This window comes from Gambusia affinis, linkage group LG17, assembly GCF_019740435.1.
Source record: "Gambusia affinis linkage group LG17, SWU_Gaff_1.0, whole genome shotgun sequence".
Lineage (NCBI taxonomy): Eukaryota > Metazoa > Chordata > Actinopteri > Cyprinodontiformes > Poeciliidae > Gambusia > Gambusia affinis.
The window spans coordinates 22730832-22750813 of NC_057884.1; the positions used below are offsets into that span (position 1 = coordinate 22730832).

A 19982-nucleotide genomic window follows, 5' to 3' on the forward strand; every position below is an offset into this window, starting at 1 on the left:
AACCAGGATCAGGTGAAGAACCTCTGCAGTCCATGATGCTTCCTCTCCCTCTTCTAAACCATCTGATGGGCTGATATCATCCCTCTACTTTATCAATAAAATGTTTTTCATTCTCTTATTACGATTCCATTATTTATCCTGAATGTGATGTCAGAGCCGTGGATCTGGAATCTGATTGGTCGGATGGATATTTCCCTGGTTTTCCAATATGAAGGGTCTCTGCATTTTTCCAAGATGTTGGGAATTTTTCCCAAACTTTGTTGAACAATCCCAAAAGCTTCCCAACTACTGAAAACCTGAACACATTAGTCTTTTCTTGGATCTGTCTAAAAGGTCTTATTATTGTTTTTAATTTCTACCAGTCAACAGAGAACAATTCTACTTTTTCACCATCATTCACTGCAATTCTTCATTTCCTCTGGAAAACAAGGGATTTCCATTTTCTCCTGATTCCTTTCATTCTTTTGATCATTTTCCAGATGGCGCCCCCTGGTGGAGATCAAACTACTAAATGGATGAAACTGTTAAAATTCTCACTTTCTTTCTTTGTCTTATGAATGAATGAATTTAGTCAGAGTCCCTATTAAACTATTAAACTCATCCCACTCTTTAATTTTCCTTGTGAGCCGTTCTTAGTCTGGAGAATATTCCAGAAAACTGGGTAATGATCTCTGCCTCCAGATGAGGCATCTAAATATTTAATTATCAAATTAAACATTCAATCTAAATGTTTCCCAGCAGACTGACTAAAGACATTTCTCCCTCTTCCTCCTCTATCAGACCTTCTCTGCTCCTGCAGCAGGTTCCTCCATACCTGAGAGCTTCCAGTCTCCAGTGTGGATCCTTCAGTCCAGCCCACAGCAGCTTCACTCCTGAGTCTCCTGGATGATTGTAGCTCAGGTCCAACTCTTTCAGATGGGAGGGGTTGGAGGTCAGAGCTGAGGCCAGAGAAGCACAGCCTTCCTCTGAGACCAAACAGCCTGATAAGCTGCAGACACACAATTCATCACAAGATGAGAAAATGAGAACATTGAGGTAGAGACCAAGGTTGGAAATGATGGATGGATTTGTAACATAAATAAGTTATGTTACTTATCTAATAATGAATAAGAAAGCGAAGCAACTGCTGGGATCTGTGCTTCTTTTTGCTCCTAAGATGCAGCAATTTGTCAAGTGCCCAGAGTTACCTGAGAGTTTCCAGGTTGCAGTTTGGACTCTTCAGTCCAGCAGAGAGAAGCTTCACTCCTGAATCCTGCAGGTTGTTGTTACTCAGGTCCAGTTCTCTGAGACTGGAGGACTGGGAGCTGAGAACTGAGGACAGAGCTTCACAGCTTCTCTCTGAGAGGTTACAGTAACTCAGTCTGAGGAGACAGAGAGAAAAATCTGTTATTAAACAATTCTTCAAAATGTATGTCTTTGTTCCTCTTTATTGATTTAAGGGACTGTTTTATATATAATTATGTTGCCTTTTGTTGTGAACTGGTTCAGTCTATAGATGGGCCTCCAGCCATGAAGGACTGAACTAAAGGCAACAAGGAGGCTGGCAAGAGAAATATTAAATTCCTCTATGAACTAAATTTATCCCATGTCAGTTTTAACAGAAAGAGTCCAATGAAGCCTGAGAATCAAGGCTGGACTGAAGAACAGCATCAGGTTTAGTTTGAGGATCAGCATCAGAGCTGGTTTGAGGGAAAACAGCAGCTTGAATCAAAGCAGAGAGAATCTGGAATTTCATCTTTACATTTTTTAACTGTTGGATACAGAGATGGAAAACTGAGCAGCAAGTGTTAAAATCAATTTTTTTTAACAAGAATCAAATTGCTCATTAAAGGGACTATAAAAAAACACCTCTACTTGTTTCTCTGAATATAGATGATTATTTTAACATGTTGCTCATCCTCTTCCTGTTACTGAAACATTTCCATTTATTCTAGAATCTACAATTACTCTCAGGAATATCTCTTCAATGCCAATAATATCTGTTAATGTAATTTATCTGAACAGTCTAACTTCCTGTCCATCAGCCAATCAGCTTCTTGTATTTTCTCAGTAGATCCATCAGTGGAAGCCCCGCCCAGCCCATGATGCTCCTGGTTTGTGAAGACAGAGAGACAAACTGAACTCTGATAGGAAACAGTTTCAAACTGATTTTCTCTCTCCAACCTCTTGGTTCCACATGGAGCTATATTTGGCCCCCTGCTGCTCTGACTACCAGGTGCTATAAGGTAATAGGCTGTTCTTTGCCAAGTTACAGTCAAAACTAGAAAATTCCTGAAGAAATTTAACTGGGGCCTGCCAAAGTGTGCCCGTCGGTTTGGACCCAGCGTTCTGATGCTAAGAATTAGCATCAATGCTAAAGAAAGCTGCAATGTAATCAATAGCATGTGGAGAATCACAAGAATGTTCAGTAAACTGGACATGCAACATTCAGTATGATAAAGTAAGTGTATTAGCTAAAATGAACAAATATGCTAATGTAAGCATAAATACTTTTAGTAGCATGTGGGGTATCATTAGAATGTTTACTGTCATTTACTTACTCCATTAAGTATACTAAACATGGCTAATAAGTCTGAAAAATAGAAAATATCTTATTTAAGCTAAAAGGCTAATGCTAATGAACTGCCTTGCAAAACTTTGGGTCGCTTAGAAAGAAGTTGTGGACAAACCATAATACATATTGACGTGCTGTCTTCACTTTAAAAGAGATCACGGACGTATCTACAAAATGAAGTTTGAATGGCATTTCTACATAAAGTTATGACGACACAGAAAATCCTCAAAATAGGGTATTTTCAGGATTTCAGGATTTCAGGAAATCCTGAAAATCCCCTTGACGTCCCCTTGACGAGAGTTGCACCTGGTGAGCTCGTTAGTGATTTTGGGGTCGTTTTTTTTCTTTTTACGTCGCCATGGTAACTCCAAAACCCTCCAAAAATAATAGCTCCCCTCCCGGGAACGAGCCGCACGTTTTGATACCACTTTTTCAGGTGGGCTCGCAGCGGTACGAGCCGCATTAATGTCCGCGGAAGAAGAAGTTAAGAATAAAGAGACATTCCATTGGGTGTAGAACAATAGGTGCCTGCCATGCAATGCATGTGCAATGCACGTGACTGACTTGCTTTGCAAGTCAGTCACTGCTCTCCTTATGCATTGCTATGGGCAGGCCCCAATTAACAGAAATATTTTTATTCAACTGTCATAAGAGACAAAAGGATGTTCAGAATATCAAGTTTCATTTTCACCATGTTATTAATTCATTTATAAATCCCATCGTTCCAAACTAAATATTTAATCGTCAAATTACAAATTTAGCTACAAACTAAATGTTTCCCAGCAGACTGACTAAAGACATTTCTCCCTCTTTCTCCTCTATCAGACCTTCTCTGCTCCTGCAGCAGGTTCCTCCATACCTGAGAGCTTCCAGTTCTGAAGGTAATAAAAATCAACATCAGTCACATTAGGAAGTTTAACAACTGCTGGGAGGAAGGATCTACAATAATGCTCCTTGTGTGCACCAGGATGCAGCAATCTGTCAAGAATCCAGAGCTTCACTATAAATGTTAAACTGAACCCAACCTTTCTAAATATATCTATTCTTGGTTCATTCAGGCTGCAGTGAAGGAAAACCAAACATGTTTGTGTGTCGAGACTTAGGATGGTTACCATCTAATAGTAAGACATTTATTATTATTTTACTCTACTATTGAAAAAACATTTGCATCATAACTGATAGAATGTAATGGACAGAAATCTGGTTTCACCAGGATTGAGAACATTTTACCTGAGAGTTTCCAGGTTGCAGTTTGGACTCTTCAGTCCAGCAGAGAGAAGCTTCACTCCTGAATCCTGCAGGTTGTTGTTACTCAGGTCCAGTTCTCTGAGACTGGAGGACTGGGAGCTGAGAACTGAGGACAGAGCTTCACAGCTTCTCTCTGAGAGGTTACAGCCACTCAGTCTGAGGAGACAGAGAGAAAAATCTGTTATTAAACAATTCCTCAAAATGTATGTTCTTTCAAATCAACAATGCTTTCATTGGACAGAGAAAGAACTATCTTATTTTCCACAACCTTTTCATCTATTGTGAACTGGTTCATTCTATATTCGGACCTTAAAGGACTGATCTACATGTAACAAGGAGGTTGGAAATATCATTCTAAAATTCCACAATTAACTATATTAATCCAATTTTAATTTTAACAGTGGAGGAGTTTTGCTGCTTTAATATATAACATTATGTCCAGCTGCTGAAGGAAGTCTGTTTCTTTGTTGCGCAACCCCCCTAAGGGACACTTTGAAGAGACAATGCACCAATATATAAACTGCAACATGAATATTTACCTCATCAATAGCAGATTTCTATCAAATTAAATGCAGTAACAATCTGTGTCCTTACAGAGCTTTGTTGGAGGCTTTAACCACTGGCAGCAGCCTCAGAAGAACCTCCTCAGAAGCAGAGTATTTTTTCTGGTCAAAAACATCCAGATCTTTTCCTGATGACACTAAGATGAAACCCAGAGCTGACCACTGAGCAGGAGATAGTTTATCTGTGGAGAGACTTCCTGAACTCAGAGACTGTTGGATCTCCTCCACTAGAGAACGATCATTCAGTTCATTCAGACAGTGGAACAGATTGACGCTTTTCTCTGCAGATACTTTTTTACTGATTTTTTTCTTGATGAACTGAACTGTTTCCTGATTGGTCTGTGAGCTACTTCCTGTCTTTGTCAGCAGACCTTGTAGGAGTCTCTCATTGATTTGCAGTGAAAGTCCCAGGAGGAAGCGGAGGAACAAGTCCAGGTGTCCATTTGGACTCTGTAAGGCCTGGTCAACAGCTCTCTGATGGAGAACTTTTAGGTCAGATTTATTAAGTAAAGAAGACTTCTTAGATCTTTGTGTTTCTTCCATCACGTCAGAGCCAGAGTTGATAAAGGTCAGATGAACATGAAGAGCAGCCAGAAACTCCTGAACACTCAGATGGATGAAGCAGAACACCTTGTCCTGGTACAGACCTCTCTCCTCTTTAAAGATCTGTGTGAACACTCCTGAGTACACTGAGGCTGCTCTGATATCGATGCCACACTCTGTCAGATCTGATTCATAGAAGATCAGGTTTCTTTTCTGCAGCTGATCAAAAGCCAGTTTTCCCAGAGACTCAATCATCTTCCTACTCTCTGGACTCCAGTGTGAATCTGTTTCAGCTCCTCCATCATACTTGACCTTCTTCACTTTGGTCTGAACCACCAGGAAGTGGATATACATCTCAGTCAGGGTTCTGGGCAGCTCTCCTCCCTCTCTGGTCTCCAACACATCCTCCAGAACTGTAGCAGTGATCCAGCAGAAGACTGGGATGTGGCACATGATGTGGAGGCTTCGTGATGTCTTTATGTGGGAGATGATCCTGTTGGCCTGCTCCTTATCTCTGAATCTCTTCCTGAAGTACTCCTCCTTCTGTGGGTCATTGAACCCTCTCACTTCTGTTACCATGCCAACACATTGAGGAGGGATCTGATTGGCTGCTGCAGGTCGTGTGGTTATCCAGAGGAGAGCAGAGGGAAGCAGTTTCCCCCTGATGAGGTTTGTCAACAGAACATCCACTGAGGTGGACTCTGTAGCATCAGTCAGGATCTCCTTGTTGTGGAAGTCCAGAGGAAGTCGACTCTCATCCAGACCATCAATGATGAACAGAACCTGGAAGTTTTCAAAGCTGCAGATTTCTTTGGTTTCACTAAAGAAGTAATGAACAAGTTCCACCAAGCTGAACTTTTTGTCTTTCAGCACATTCAGCTCTCTGAAAGTGAATGGAAATATAAACTGGATGTTCTGGTGGGCTTTGTCTTCAGCCCAGTCCAGAGTGAACTTCTGTGTTAAGACTGTTTTCCCAATGCCAGCCACTCCCTTTGTCATCACTGTTCTGATTGGTTGATCTCTTCCAGGTGGGACTTTAAAGATGTCTTCTTGTCTGATTGTTGTTTCTGGTCTGTCTGGTTTCCTGGATGTTGTTTCAATCTGTCTGACCTCATGTTCATCATTGACCTCTCCAGTCCCTCCCTCTGTGATGTAGAGCTCTGTGTAGATCAGGTTCAGAAGGGTTGGACTTCCTGCTTTAGCAATTCCCTCAAACACAGACTGGAACTTCTTCTTCAAACCAGATTTAAGTTGATGTTGACAAACTGCAGCAAATAGTTCTAATAACACAATAACAAAAATCAGATATGAAATAAAATCATCTTTTGAATTTGATTACATCACTTCAGCAAATGTGTGATTTATCTATCATTTCTAATCTCTGAAGTAATGCTCTTACTGCTCTGCAGATGGTCAGCCAGCTCCTCCTGCTTCATCCTCCTCAGGAAGTTCAGTGTGATCTTCATCACTGCCTCTCTGCTGCTCTTCCTCTGCTCTTCATCATCACCTTCCAACAACTCATCATCTCTTTGACTCTCTGAACGTCCTGGGTAATCTGGACTCAGAACTTTCTGGATTTTCTTCAGTTCTTTCTTCACAAAAGTGACAATGTTTTCCTCCAGTAGCTGGAACAGAATAATAAATGAAGGAAACATCAGAGTGAAATCATGGAGCTAAACAACAGATGGATGTTGGACAGACTGACAGTCCTCTGGTCTACAAAGTGCAGCATGAAGGTGACTTTGAACAGAAATCCTAGAAAAGTAGTTCTTCTACAGACCATAAATATGATGTCCAGCTGTGGTTGATGCTGCTGGACTGACGGACCACTGGGAACCTCTGAGCTCTGCTGGTTCACTCTGTGGAGGAACCAGGAACAATTAGGAAGACAGGAAATATTCATCCAGCTGTAATCACAGAAGAAATAGCCAGGAGTTTCACATTAAAAGTCCTTAATATAGAAAAACAGAGCATCATATGAACACAATTTCAAGTCTGAAAGAGTAAGATGATCTATGAACTAGAAGAACCTCTGATGGTCCACATCAGCTCAGTTTGGTTGAGTTCCAGCAGATCTCACCAACCACATCATGAAGCTTTCCTTCCCTGCTGAACTGCTTTCACAATGCACACAGGAACCAAGTCCTGATGGACCAGAATGGGTTTACCAGGTATTTCTCAGTGGAAATATGTTTTACTGTTAGTCTGACATGGAGCCAGGAAGCAGCAGATTATCATCATCAACACCCAAACATGGAGATACGAAAGTATTCTCTATGGGGTTTATGTCTGGTGAGGAATGTGACCACTTCATTATTCTTTCATTTTTAAGGCCTTTACTGGCTGGATACATAGTGGATTACTTTAATGCATGCAATTGACCATTGCCCTGCATAAAAATCATGGTCTTCTTGAAAGATGCAAACTTTTTCCTGCACCACTCCATGAAGAATCTATCTTCAAAAAGTGGCAGTAGGTTTGGGAGTTGATTTTGAGACCATCTTCAACCCAAAAAGGTCCAACTAGCTCATATACCAGCCCATACTAGTACCCGACCTCCACCTTGCTGGTGTCTGATGTGACATGGAGCTCTGTGGCCATTACTGATCCAGCTACAGGCCCATCCATCTATCTGGGCTGTCAAGAGTCACTCTCATCTCATCAGTCCATAAAACCTTTGAAAAATCTGCCTTCAGGAATGTTGTGGCCCCGTCTTCATGTTCCAATTTATGTGTCTTGTTCAGTAGTGGTCGGGTTTCAGTGTTCTTTACTTTTGCTATGGCTCTTTGTTCTGAACATCTTGTACTTCTGGGCACTCAAGGTTGTAGTTCTGGAATATAATAGCACTGGAAGATAATGGCTTCCTGGTAGCTTCATGCCTGATTCTTCTAATAATTTTTGCAGCTAATTTACATCTTTCTTTCTCAACATGGTACTTTCAACCATGTTTCCTATTTGCAGCTAAACATTTGATGATTCTGTGAAAATGCCCCAATAGCTTTGCAATTTCAAGAGTGTTGCATCCGTCTGAAAACTGCATTGTGTTTTTGTGTTTGATTTGATGTAAAGCACTTTGAAATGCCTTGCTGCTGAAATGTGCTATACAAATAAAGTTTGATTGATTGAAAGACTTTTTAAAATTTTGGACTTTTGTGAGTAACATAAATCTATTTTTGGCCCATTTTGCCTGAGGAAAAGAAGCTTTCTAACAATAATGCACACCTTGATATAGGGCAGTACTTCTCATTTCCAGTCCTCAAGGCTGTGCAGGGTTGTTAGATAAGTATAAGTAAGTTTCCTATGGTCTAATTCCTTTTCTGGTTTGGAAGAATAGGAGTCTAAAAATTAATTGCTATGGTAGTTTTTCTGGGATCCAAGTTCTAATCTCTGTTCTGCGTTGCTAAATAAGTGTAAGTAAGTATCCTCTGGACTTCTTGGATGCTAGATCAGTGTAAGTATTCTCTGGACTTTCTACGTGTGCTCTAAATTAGTAAAAGTAATGAGTACTCCACAGATCCTAATTAATAATAAAAACTAAATCTTCCTGTTCTGGAAGAATTTTTTATGGATTCTAAATTTGTTGTAAATCGAGTTTTAGCTACAGAACATTTGCCCCCATTTCAATAGCATTTAATGAATCACGGAAAAAAATTACCAAGATATTTATATATTTAACTGGTACCTGTACATTTTATCACACTTAATAACAGAAGAGTCAGTCAGCAGCAGCTCTAACACACGTCCCTCCTGACCTGCCCTCTCCTAAGTGAAATTAAAGCTGCAGTATGTAACTTCTATATATAAAATATTTGTTTTTACATATTTGTTAAAACTGTCATGTTGTGACAATATGATATGAAAGGTGATCTGTAAAAAATCAGTTTCTTTTCTCTTTTCCCAGTGCTGACTAGAAACAACCAATCTGTGGCAGGTGAGTTTTATTGCTGTCAATCACAATCTCATGTGGTGCTCCTCATCCTCCCTCCTCTCACTCTGTGCTATGCTACAGCTAGCATAGCCTGTTTTGAATGCTCAGTCTAGTTAGCATAGCTACCAATGACAGCAGATAAACATTTTTCCTGTAATGATAAGATGTTTCTCCACTATTACCACATTTAGCAGTTAATGAATGAGGATTATTGACAGCGCTAAGACCCTCCTCCTGGTTCTGATTGGTTGTTTTTGATCAGAATGGTGCATTACTTAATCTAACAGTAGTAGTTCAGAGAGGAGGTGGAGGAGAGTGATCTGTTTTTCACATATCTGATTCATAGCAAACAGTCACATGGTGACAGCTTTAACAAATATGGAGAAAACATATTTAAATTAAAGTTATATGACACAGCTTGAACAAAATGCAACTGCATTGCATTTTTTGAGAAGTCTGGATTGTTTTATGTATATTTTGCATGTTGCGTTTCACTGTTGCTGGTGGGGAGAGACATTTCAGTATCTAAAACCAACAGAAAACTTTTAAGCAACCTACTTCCATACTGTATGTGGACAGGTGCATGTAAAATTCATGAGCAGTAAATATTGTGCTAGTATCAGTATTGAACCAAAGAAAGCAAGGCAGTAGCAAGCCTTTAAAATTGTGACTCGTTTTATGGATCAAATAGATTCAAAAAATTGTAACAGCAGCTGCACGGGGGGCCCAAATTAATTTTTTGTCATGGGGCCTGTTGAGGAAATATAACTACTTTGAGTGTTTAATATAGTTAATTTCACAGCCATGTGCATTTAGGTAGATTGAACATTCTTATCTGGACAAATGCTAAACAGATGTAAGCTAGGAGACAGCCAGGAGGCAAGAGATAAACATTCTCTTGGAGGAGTTTAACCAAAACACTATTCTCTTGAAAGGCTTTAAATTAGGTGGGCCATAAACCATATCTCCCCGGCTTAGAGGTCGAAGGTTTGAGAAGAGGGCTGCATCTGGAGTTGGTTACAGCCTGGTACTAACGTCTAATTTTAATACATCTTTAAATACTAATCGCATGTTTTTGATTAAAGTATATTACCCAAGTTAGAAGTATTAATCTAGTAGATGATTAATGTATTTGAAAATGTATTATCAGTGACAATTTCAGAATCAAAGGAAAATTGTTTGAATTAGAAAAGGAATTCTACCTCATTTTGTTCTGTGAGAGGACAAAGATTTAAGTTTTTGGAGATGCTGAAATCAGAAAAGCAGAAAACTATGTTTGATTAAAATAACTTATAATTAACAAGTAGTAAAACTTTGATTTCTGCAAAACTGAAAGGTCTAAGTCTTTCCAAGGTAGCTTTGGTTGGTCAAACAGGGAAGTATTTGCATATATTAACAAAAAGAAATTTCATTAGAAAAGTGAATGCTCAAGAATACTGTCAGATGGCTGCTTGATTCTGCTTTTGCATCCGCCTTCTCCAAAGACGATCTTTGTCCTTCTTTCTGTCTTTGTTCTCTTCTTTTAATTCTCTGACTCAGGTAAAGAATGTACTTCTCTGTAATCTGCAGTTTTGTTAATTCATGGTGTTTTCCATTGATTAAACTCTGTAACACTGTGACGTCAGCACGCCTCGTTGTTATCTTCTGGCCGTGAAGTCATCCGCTCAGGGACCCGGGAAGGAAGAAAAGAGAGCCAAGCTTTTTCCAAAATTAAGCTAATTTAGAGTTTTTCTTCCAACAGGCCCAAGATTCCTGGTGGAGCCCCTGCAGTCAGATCCAAATGACTGATGAACATGAGCAGATTTCTCTGCAGATGCAACCAATTTGTGAGGCTGCATGTTCAGATCCCAGCAGCTGAACTGCTGGTATTTTCAGTGAAGTTGTTTGATTTAATTTATAATAAGTTATTGAGGAAACAGTCTGTGGTTTTTCTCACTGCAGAGAAAAAGTTAGTAGTTTATCTGCTTTATGTGTGATGGGATCTGAATTCACGGTTTAACAAGGTGAATGATAACTAAACCATGCGGTGAAATAGCCAATGTTAATAAGATTATAATTTAACAGGTACAAATAGTACATGACATGTTTCTGATCACTGATCCTCTTGAATAATGTCCAGCCTTGTTTAAAAAGCAGAAAAATCTGTTTCTGAGACCAACATGTTGGTTTGAAATGACTGAGAGATGTTTGGTGATCTTAGTGTTGAGCTCTGACATGAAGAAGAACCAGGAATCATTTCCACTCTGACCATCCAAGGAGGATCTGATGGAGCTTCAATCAGAACCAGATGGTCCGTTAGAGATCATCTGGTTCTGAAGGATATCCACATGAGGTTTTTTTTTTAATCTTAACTGTGGAAATGGTTAATAATCCAATATGTTGGATGATGTTTGAACCACAGAGATGAAACTGGAAACATAAAATTAATTCATAAAAGCCTTTCTCTTTCAGCATTACTCTGTCAGGAAAATAATTTACATTTAGATTTAGAGAACAATCCAAATATCAATCTAGAAATTAAACCCACTTCTGCCTTTTGTGTTTGTGTGTGAAATTAATAATTGATGCTCACAATAACAGATATAAACTGAACAGTTACAGCAGTTATAATCAGCTCACCTCTCTGATGGTGGAGATCCAGGAGATTTAAAGTCAATGAGCCCACCCTTTGACCAGTCACTCTTCAAGGACACACAGCTGGGTTCTGGTTCTGGTTCTGGTTTGAGTCTCTGATGGCTCCTGACAGAAACATGATGATTAAAACTTAATCAGCAAAGAGGAGCAGCAGCAGCTTCATCACCACGTCTGTTCTGGCCTGATATAGTGAACGCTGTGTGAAAAGGGCTGTGGACAGTTAGAGATGGTGACCTCACCTCTGACCTTTGCTCTGGCTCTCATCTTCCCCACACAGAGTGGTTTTAGAGGGAGGGACTCCCTCCTCTCTGTCCTCACACTGATCCATGCTGCTGAATTCACATCAGCTCACACACACTTTCTACCTTCACCTGCAGAGGAAACACACATCATTCATCTGCACATCAACTCTGATCATCCTTTACATCATTAGAGCTGGAAAAAGATCAGCTGCTCCTCCTCTGATTGGCTCTTCTTCTCTGCTTCATATCAGTGTCAGGTGAATGCAGTCAGACAGCAGAGAGGCAGAGGAAGCTGCCATCAGCTGCTGCACTTCTACTATCAGTCCACTAGATGGAGACATGGAGCAACATTTACATTCACTGATTCAACCTGAACAACAGGAAGTATTTTAGTTAATTATTAATCTCTACAAGTGGATTAAATGTGCCACTAAAGATGAACTATTTAGTAATTTGACTGAATTGAACACATTTTACTAAAGCAGCATTTAATTTTGAAAAAAAGTTGGACAAACTTGTTTTGTCTGACTTTTATGGTGGATACCAGAGTTGGATACAAGGAACTAAAAATGATGAATCAATTTGTTCAGAGAAGAAAAAAAACATCAGATGTTTATCATGTTTGATTCTAGTTCTTCAATAATCCTGTAGGTTAACCTTCAAACAGCAGAGATTAAAGTTTGATCTGAAATTAAAGGTGAACATTTTCTCCAAACATCAGAGAGAAAAATAAGAAACAGACAGTAAAGTTTCTGAAGACAAAGTTTGAGTAGAAAACAAAGAAAACTTACAATTTTTTCAGACGATCCAAAGAGCTGAACAAGAATATGTGATCAACAAACTGAGACCCAAAAGAACCAGAATGGTGCCTCACCTTAACAGGTGAGTTTTAAACAGAAAGTATTCTGAGTAGAAATCAGGCCAAACTGGTTTGACTGGTCTGACTGAGAACTGTCAGTGGAAAGTTTATCTGTTGACGTCTGAAGACATAAAATCTACTAATGACTCTCAGTTTGAACACAAACATTCTGCTGCTGTTATTCTGATGATCCAGGTTCTGTTCACCTCTAATGGAACCAGAACCTGTTTCACCATGCCCAACATCAACCCCAACCTGCTTATTTTAGAAGTGAAGTCCTGTTTTTGCTATGTGATCGAAATTTTAAACTTTAATGAATTTCACTGATCTGTAATCCAAATATTTGAAAGTGTTTTTTTATATTATTATTTATTATTTTATTAACTGGAATCTTGATTGGTGGGAATTTATCTCCCTCTGGTGGAAATACAACAACCTGAATGATGTCTGATTATTAAACAATGAAGGGTTTAAACTATCCAAATAGTTTTTTTTTTAAATAAGTGACCAGAACCAGAACCAGTTCTGCTGTTCATTTACCAGCACATCAATAAAATATCATTTGATCCTCAGCAGCTCTTAAAATGAACTCAATACAACAGCAGTATAGATTATATTGAGTCATTATTAATTAGCCTGAACCAAAAGACTGAGTGAAAAACTAAGTCCATCCTTTCTGCTTCCACAGCAGGTCAAAGGTCAGCATCTGCTGATCTGATAGAAATATCAACTTTAACCACTTTTTCTCTTTAACACTAAACAGCAATTATTGTACAGATTCATGGAATTATGGCAAACAAAAATAAAAACTAAGAAATGAGAAAAAGGGTTGGCAGCTTGTTGGATGTTTGTGAGGAGAGAACCTGAACATTCAACCTTCAGGTTTTACAGGTTTCTGGATTCTGACCTCAGCAGCTGGAACAATGACACAGATGAAACCAGTGACTCCTGAAAATGGGATGTTTGGATCTGATCAGGTCTGCAGATTCAACTGCAAATTAAGGTAGAAAGTTTAAACTGATGATGTAAAATCTGATCATCCTTTACATCATTAGAGCTGGAAAAAGATCAGCTGCTCCTCCTCTGATTGGCTCTTCTTCTCTGCTTCATATCAGTGTCAGGTGAATGCAGTCAGACAGCAGAGAGGCAGAGGAAGCTGCCATCAGCTGCTGCACTTCTACTATCAGTCCACTAGATGGAGACATGGAGCAACATTTACATTCACTGACTCAACCTGAACAACAGGAAGTATTTTAGTTAATAATTAATCTCTACAAGTAGAGAAGATTAACTATTTAATAATCTGACTGAATCAAACACATTTTAACAATATTGTTTTATTTTGAAAGGGAGCAACAGGAAACTGTTGATTCTGACTTTAATGGTGGAGACAAGAATTTGATACCAGGTAACAAAAATATGAAGCAGTTTGTTCAGAGAAGAAAACAAAAAAACATCAGCTGTTCCTGAAGAAAAAGTTCAAGTAGAAAACAAAGAAAACTTACAGTTTGTTCAAATGATCCAAACAGTTGAAGAAGAATATCTGAACAACAAACGGAGACCCAACAGAACCACAGTAGAAACAGACTGGTACCACACCTGAACAGTTTAAACTGAACGTTTTGTGAGGAGAAATGAACCCAAACTGGTTTAATTGGTACTGACTGGAAGTCAGAGGAATGTTTACCTGCTGACTTCACAAGACATGAATTCTTCTCATAACTCCCAGTTTGAACACAAAGACTTTGCTCCTTTCATTTTACTGATCCATGTTCTGTTCAGCTCTAATGGAACCAGAACCTGTTTTAATTTGGTACCAATTGGACTCTTCAATGGTGGGGATTTTATCTTCCCTGGTGGGAGAAAGTATAAAACTGCATGATGTCTGATTATTAAACCCAGAAGCAGCATTTTTAAATGATCCAAACATGTCAGTGATGGTAAAAATAGATCAGAACCAGAATCAGTTCTAAGGTTTCAATTATCAGAATGTGAGTAAAAGATCATCTGTTCCTCAGCAGCTCTTGAAATGAACTCAATGCAACAGCAGTAAACATTACATTGAATCATAATTTATTGAAATGAATCAGAACCAAAGAGCTGAAACATTAAGAGAAAAACTAAGTCCATCCTTTCTGCTTCCACAGCAGGTCAAAGGTCATCAGCTTTTAGGAGCTGCTGGTCAGATGGAAATCTTTAACTATTTGTATCCCTTTGACACTAAATAACAAAAAGTTTATGGTTTAATGCAATTATGGCATAAAAAATATCAAAACAAAAATTAAAACCAAGAATCTATTGAAAATATAAACTAACAGAAAATAATCAGAAAAATTAAACAAAGGAACAAACTCAACTCTAGTACTTAATATCACCACACTACTGCTGCTGAAACCACACAGAAAAGTATTGTTGCCTAGCAACCTCTCAGCCAATAGAATCCAAATGTTATTTTGGATTCTATAACACTTTGATTATAGAAATGTTATAGATCAGAGGTGGCCAACCAGACAAAGACCAAGAGCCACTTTTTTTACCAAGTTACTGCAAAGAGTCACATCATATACATGGGCACACATGAACATCAACCCATCCCTTCCTCATACTCATACTTTTGCTCAGCCAGATTTATTGTAAATTTCACACACTATTTTAACACTACAAAGACCACAGGACAGATATTTTCAACAATGAACACTGTGCAAACAAACTCTGTTTAACTAAATAAACAAACAATAATAGAACAATTTACAATACATTTTCCTTTTATTATGTGCATTACATGTGTTATTTAATGGGACTTTTTTCCCCTGCCATTTTGAGCGCGAAAGGTTTACTCAAATTATTTTACTCTTACTGAAAAACTACGCACATGCGCATCTGACGAAAATACCGTATTGCACTAAAGTGAAGCGAAACTTGGATATTATAGCGACCCTACAGTATGTGCTAAATGTTACTGGATGTTACGCTGTTTAGAGATTAAAATTAGAGTGTATGATTTCCCATTGTCCGCGAATGCATCAGGATGGATGAGAGAGTGAGGGGGCGGGGGAGTGAGAGTGAAGGGTGAGCGGAGGTTTGTGTGAGCAGATAGGGAACGACTGGAAAGAGTAAACCTGCAAGAGAAACAAAGACTGTTTTTTACTCCCATCTTTGCAACATTTCATTTTGGTAAACTCCTTCTGACCTCTGAGTTTTAAGAGTAATACAATTAAAGTATGAAAAAACAATAAGTGTTAGATAATGAAGAATAATATATGTAGCATATACTATACCTAGTTTAAATATATCTGTAATGTTGTAATGAAATCTGGTTTTAAACAGAATTTCTTCCTGATACACAGTGTGAATCACTGATCCCAGCCCTGATCAACATGCCGTCTGTGTGAGGCAGTAAAAGCCCCTCAGGATGGTCAGGACATTTGCTCACCAACTTTGTGACACTTTGCTTTCAAAAACTCCTTCCAACCTCTATGAAGTTTAGAAAGAATGCAATTAAAATGAATCAACAATAAATATTTACTGCTAGGTTCAGTCTAACAGTTGGCATAGGATGAGGAGACAGTGACAAACAGACAAAGGCCAGAAAGGGGAGAGTTGATGCCTCTGGTGCTCAGTGTACCTGTGTGTGTGATGGGGGAGGGCGTGTGTGTGTGTGTGTGTGTGTGTGTGTGTGTGTGTGTGTGTGTGCACATGTATACTGCACATACAGTAGCAATATGTGGCACTGTTCATAGCAGCACATAAAGGACAGCCTGTAGCAGAAACAATCAGCTGATTGGACCCACAGTCCCGGTGCTGTTACAGCCTGACATGAGAAGTCTTCCACTTTAGCTATAGCACATTTGGTCAGCTGGTTTTATCTCTGTATGCTCTGTAAAATGGCTGTGCAGTGGAAATGATCAAAGAAAGATTAATCCTTTTCTCTGTCTGTTTGGATCATTTGAAAAAACTGTAAGTTTGCTTTATTTCCTAGTTGAACTTTTTCTTCAGGAACTTTCCTGCTTGTTTCTTCTCTTTGAAGTTTGGAGAAAATATTCTCCATGATTTGAACTCAAAGTTTAATCTCTCTTCCTTTTGAAAGTTAATCTACAGGATTATTAAATTACTGATGAACTGGAATCAAACAACATGATGAACAGCTGATGTTTCTCTGTTTTCTTCTCTGAACAAACTGCTTCATATTTTTGTTACCTGGTATCAAATTCTTGTCTCCACCATTAAAGTAAGAATCAACAGTTTCCTGTTGCTCCCTTTCAAAATAAAACAATATTGTTAAAATGTGTTTGATTCAGTCAGATTATTAATCTTCTCCACTTGTAGAGTTTAATGATTGTGAACTAAAATACTTCCTGTTGTTCAGGTTGAATCAGTGAATGCAAATGTTGCTCCATGTCTCCATCTAGCGGACTGATAGTAGAAGTGCAGCAGCTGCAAATCTTTTTTAGCTGCTGTTGCCAACAGCAACATGGCTTAGTTTAATGTTCCATGTCTACATCATGTTGGAGGAAGAAGAGAGGAAAATATTCTGCTTCTCTTACCTGAAGAAAAGACTTTCTGATGGTTGTCACTTTATTACTTTTTGGTCATAAAAAGTTACCATTTTTGTAAAGACCATCACCAGTTGTGTAAGAAGGAATGGACCAGAACTCCAGCAATGTATCATGAGAACCTTGTGGAAGGAAACCAGAACATTTGATTTTTCGTTTTCTTTGTTTTAACTAATAAACCAGGTAGTTGGTTTAGCAAATAGAACTATCCAGAGATTCAAAAGAAAAGCAAATTATATAGAATACCTTAGTTAAACAACTAGTAAGATCCAGTTTGTTCTATAAAGGGAATTTAGACTGGGTTGTTAATTCACACTGATATTCACAGTTTGATTGACATCAAATGTGATTTATCTAATTAAATTGATTTTAAATATAGCTATATATACCTTTATGTTTTGTTTTTCAACAAAGTTGAGATAAAAGCAGACGCAAAACAAGCTGATAAAAGAAAAAAATGAATAGAAATCCGAGGATTTCTACACAGATGTAAACTCATTTGCAGTGGCATCTGTACTTTTGCTTAAACAACATCCATCCCTACACTGCCGTCCAGGGGTCTGACATTGTTTGTTTAAAGTTGATAACACACAATGAAGACACAGCCCCCCCCCACTTAAAACCAGCAGAAATGGCATCTGACTTCCTGCCCTGCCCCCAAAAGGCAGACTGGGTGTGCAGGCCAAGCACAGAGCTCTGGAGAACGTCGTGCGGAGTTCTCTTTGATGCAGATGCACTAACTGTAGCTAGAGCAATATGCACAACTATCATACCTAATCATAGCATTCCACAAAAAATACCCAGTGACAATGATCCACATTTTGTAAACCAGGTTATTCAATTAAAGCAGACTTAAAACATGTATGAAAGAAACCAAAAGGCCATGGCTAGAGTATCTGGATTTAGTGAAAATATATATGGGAATTGTGCCTCCTGGGAATGGTTTAACTCCTTTTGAAATAGTACACAGCAGAGCTTTTAAGCTTCCTTTATTTAAAGACATGTCACCACCACCACCAGATGTTAGTGAAAAAACTTTAGCTGATTATATGAAAGAAATGTTACAGTCTAAGGAAATGTCAAATACAAATTCACTGCCAGAAGGATCTCTGTCTTCACAGGACCCCCAGACGGTGAAACCAGGCGATTGGGTTTTCATTAAGGCCAATAAGATACAGAACTGGGCCAGCCCACAGTGGGAGGGATTGTTCCAAGAGCTCCTGACCACTCCTACCACAGTAAAGATTGCTGAGAGACCATCTTGGATCCACCTCACCCACTGTAAGTGCAGGGAGTGTTGGGAGCCTAGGCGGGGACAGTGGCAAAGTCCGACTTCAAAGGGGTTTAGTTTTATAGGACCACTCGTCTCAATGTCAGTGAAGAAACCATCTAACCCCTGTTCCATAGATTCCTGGGTAAACTCAGACATCTCTGTAAACCTAGAAAAATGGGGTCCCCATGGAGATGGAGCCTCTTTTGTGCTGTGGCTGCTGTGTGTGAACTGTGTTTTCAGTCCAACCTCGCTGATCCATTGAAGGAGAAGATTTGTCCACACCGCTGCTGTGAAGACCTGGCTAGGACTCCTTCCAGACCATCACCATGACAACATATGGCAGAATTATGTGGAGATGTTGGCCAGAGAGCGGAACATGACCAACTGCTACGTCTGCTCGGAGATTCCAAAGTCTACCAGGAAACCTACTCTGTATGTCAGTCCCAAGAATAGGTCCCAAATACCTGTTTCGCCTCCTGTGCTTTATGCTTCATGCCTGGGACTCCTGACAATACTTTGGATGGTGCCATCATGATGAAAAGGGTGTGCACTTGCTGTGATGAAACCAAGGACGAAGCATCCAGTTTGTATTAATTTTCCTCCAGGAAACTGGACTGTTCGGGTAGGCCATGTACCTGGATGCCAGCAAAACATTACTGATCTATTTCCTAACTCCACTTGTCCATATGATGATTGAGACACTGAACTACACAATGAAGACTCTGATAAATCATACCATGGACATAGAGGAAGGATAGAACCAACAACTCAGTGAAATGCATCTGAAAGGTGTTAGACATACTGACAGCTTGTCAGAATGATGTGTGTGTAATGATAGGAACATCATGTTGTACTTACATTTCTGATGCTAATGAAACCCATATTGATGAAGCAATGTCTGCCTTGAAAAACCTGCAACAGGCCAAGTCACAGGATTCAGTTCCCTCACGAGGAGCTTTCCTTTCTTGGCTTATATCTGGACCATGGTGGCATCTGCTGTTGAATTTAATGACACCTCTTATTGATATTCTTTTGTTGTTTTGTATTTTTACTTTCTGCATAATCTCATGTTTAAAATCAATGATAGTTAAAACTGTTGGAAATGTTCTCCCTTGGTGGAGATCATCTGGCTCTGCTCCCGTCTTCTGCAGAAAAGTAACTTGTGTTTTTAGTTTATTCCTTACAGGCTTGGAACTAAAATAGGCCCAATAAGAATCAAGTATGATAAATAATGTAATCATTCAAAAATTCCCCAAATGTGAGCTTCTTTTAAATCGGAAAAGATTTCAATGAACTTCTAAACCATCATATTACTCCTGGGTAGAGACGCTCCCATCAGGGTTTTTCCTGCCGGTTCTGATCACCATGAGGTCCGATCACTACTGATCACAGATACCGATCATATGGATTGGCTGTTGATGGTTGGCTTTAGGCAGAAATGCTACTATGTGATCTGGCAAAATGGAGCCGTAAAATCCCCTAATTTAGACAAAAACATGTCCGATACTTGCTGCTCATGGCTAATTGTTCTGGTTCTGATGGGTTGTTTCTGACCCAGTAGAGTAATTCAGCAGAACATAGGGAG

At 39.1% G+C, this 19982-nt stretch overlaps 1 protein-coding gene across 3 annotated transcripts; it reads right to left on the bottom strand.

The window, feature by feature from the left end:
• Positions 1-3651: 3651 nt before the first annotated feature.
• On the bottom strand, positions 3652-14399 carry LOC122846998 (NLR family CARD domain-containing protein 3-like). Of its 3 annotated transcripts, none has more exons than XM_044144341.1 (7): positions 14077-14399; positions 11710-11841; positions 11456-11575; positions 6689-6767; positions 6308-6533; positions 4397-6188; positions 3652-3958 (listed from the first exon to the last, which is right to left on the bottom strand). In XM_044144341.1, exons 2-7 carry the CDS (start codon positions 11796-11798, stop codon positions 3781-3783), a joined length of 2484 nt encoding a protein of 827 aa, XP_044000276.1. In that variant the 5' UTR covers positions 11799-11841; positions 14077-14399; the 3' UTR covers positions 3652-3780. The 3 variants fall into 3 exon arrangements, with proteins under 3 accessions (XP_044000276.1, XP_044000278.1, XP_044000277.1); XM_044144343.1 differs by lacking the exon at positions 14077-14399 and adding an exon at positions 13479-13552; XM_044144342.1 differs by lacking the exon at positions 14077-14399 and adding an exon at positions 12504-12613.
• Positions 14400-19982: the final 5583 nt, after the last annotated feature.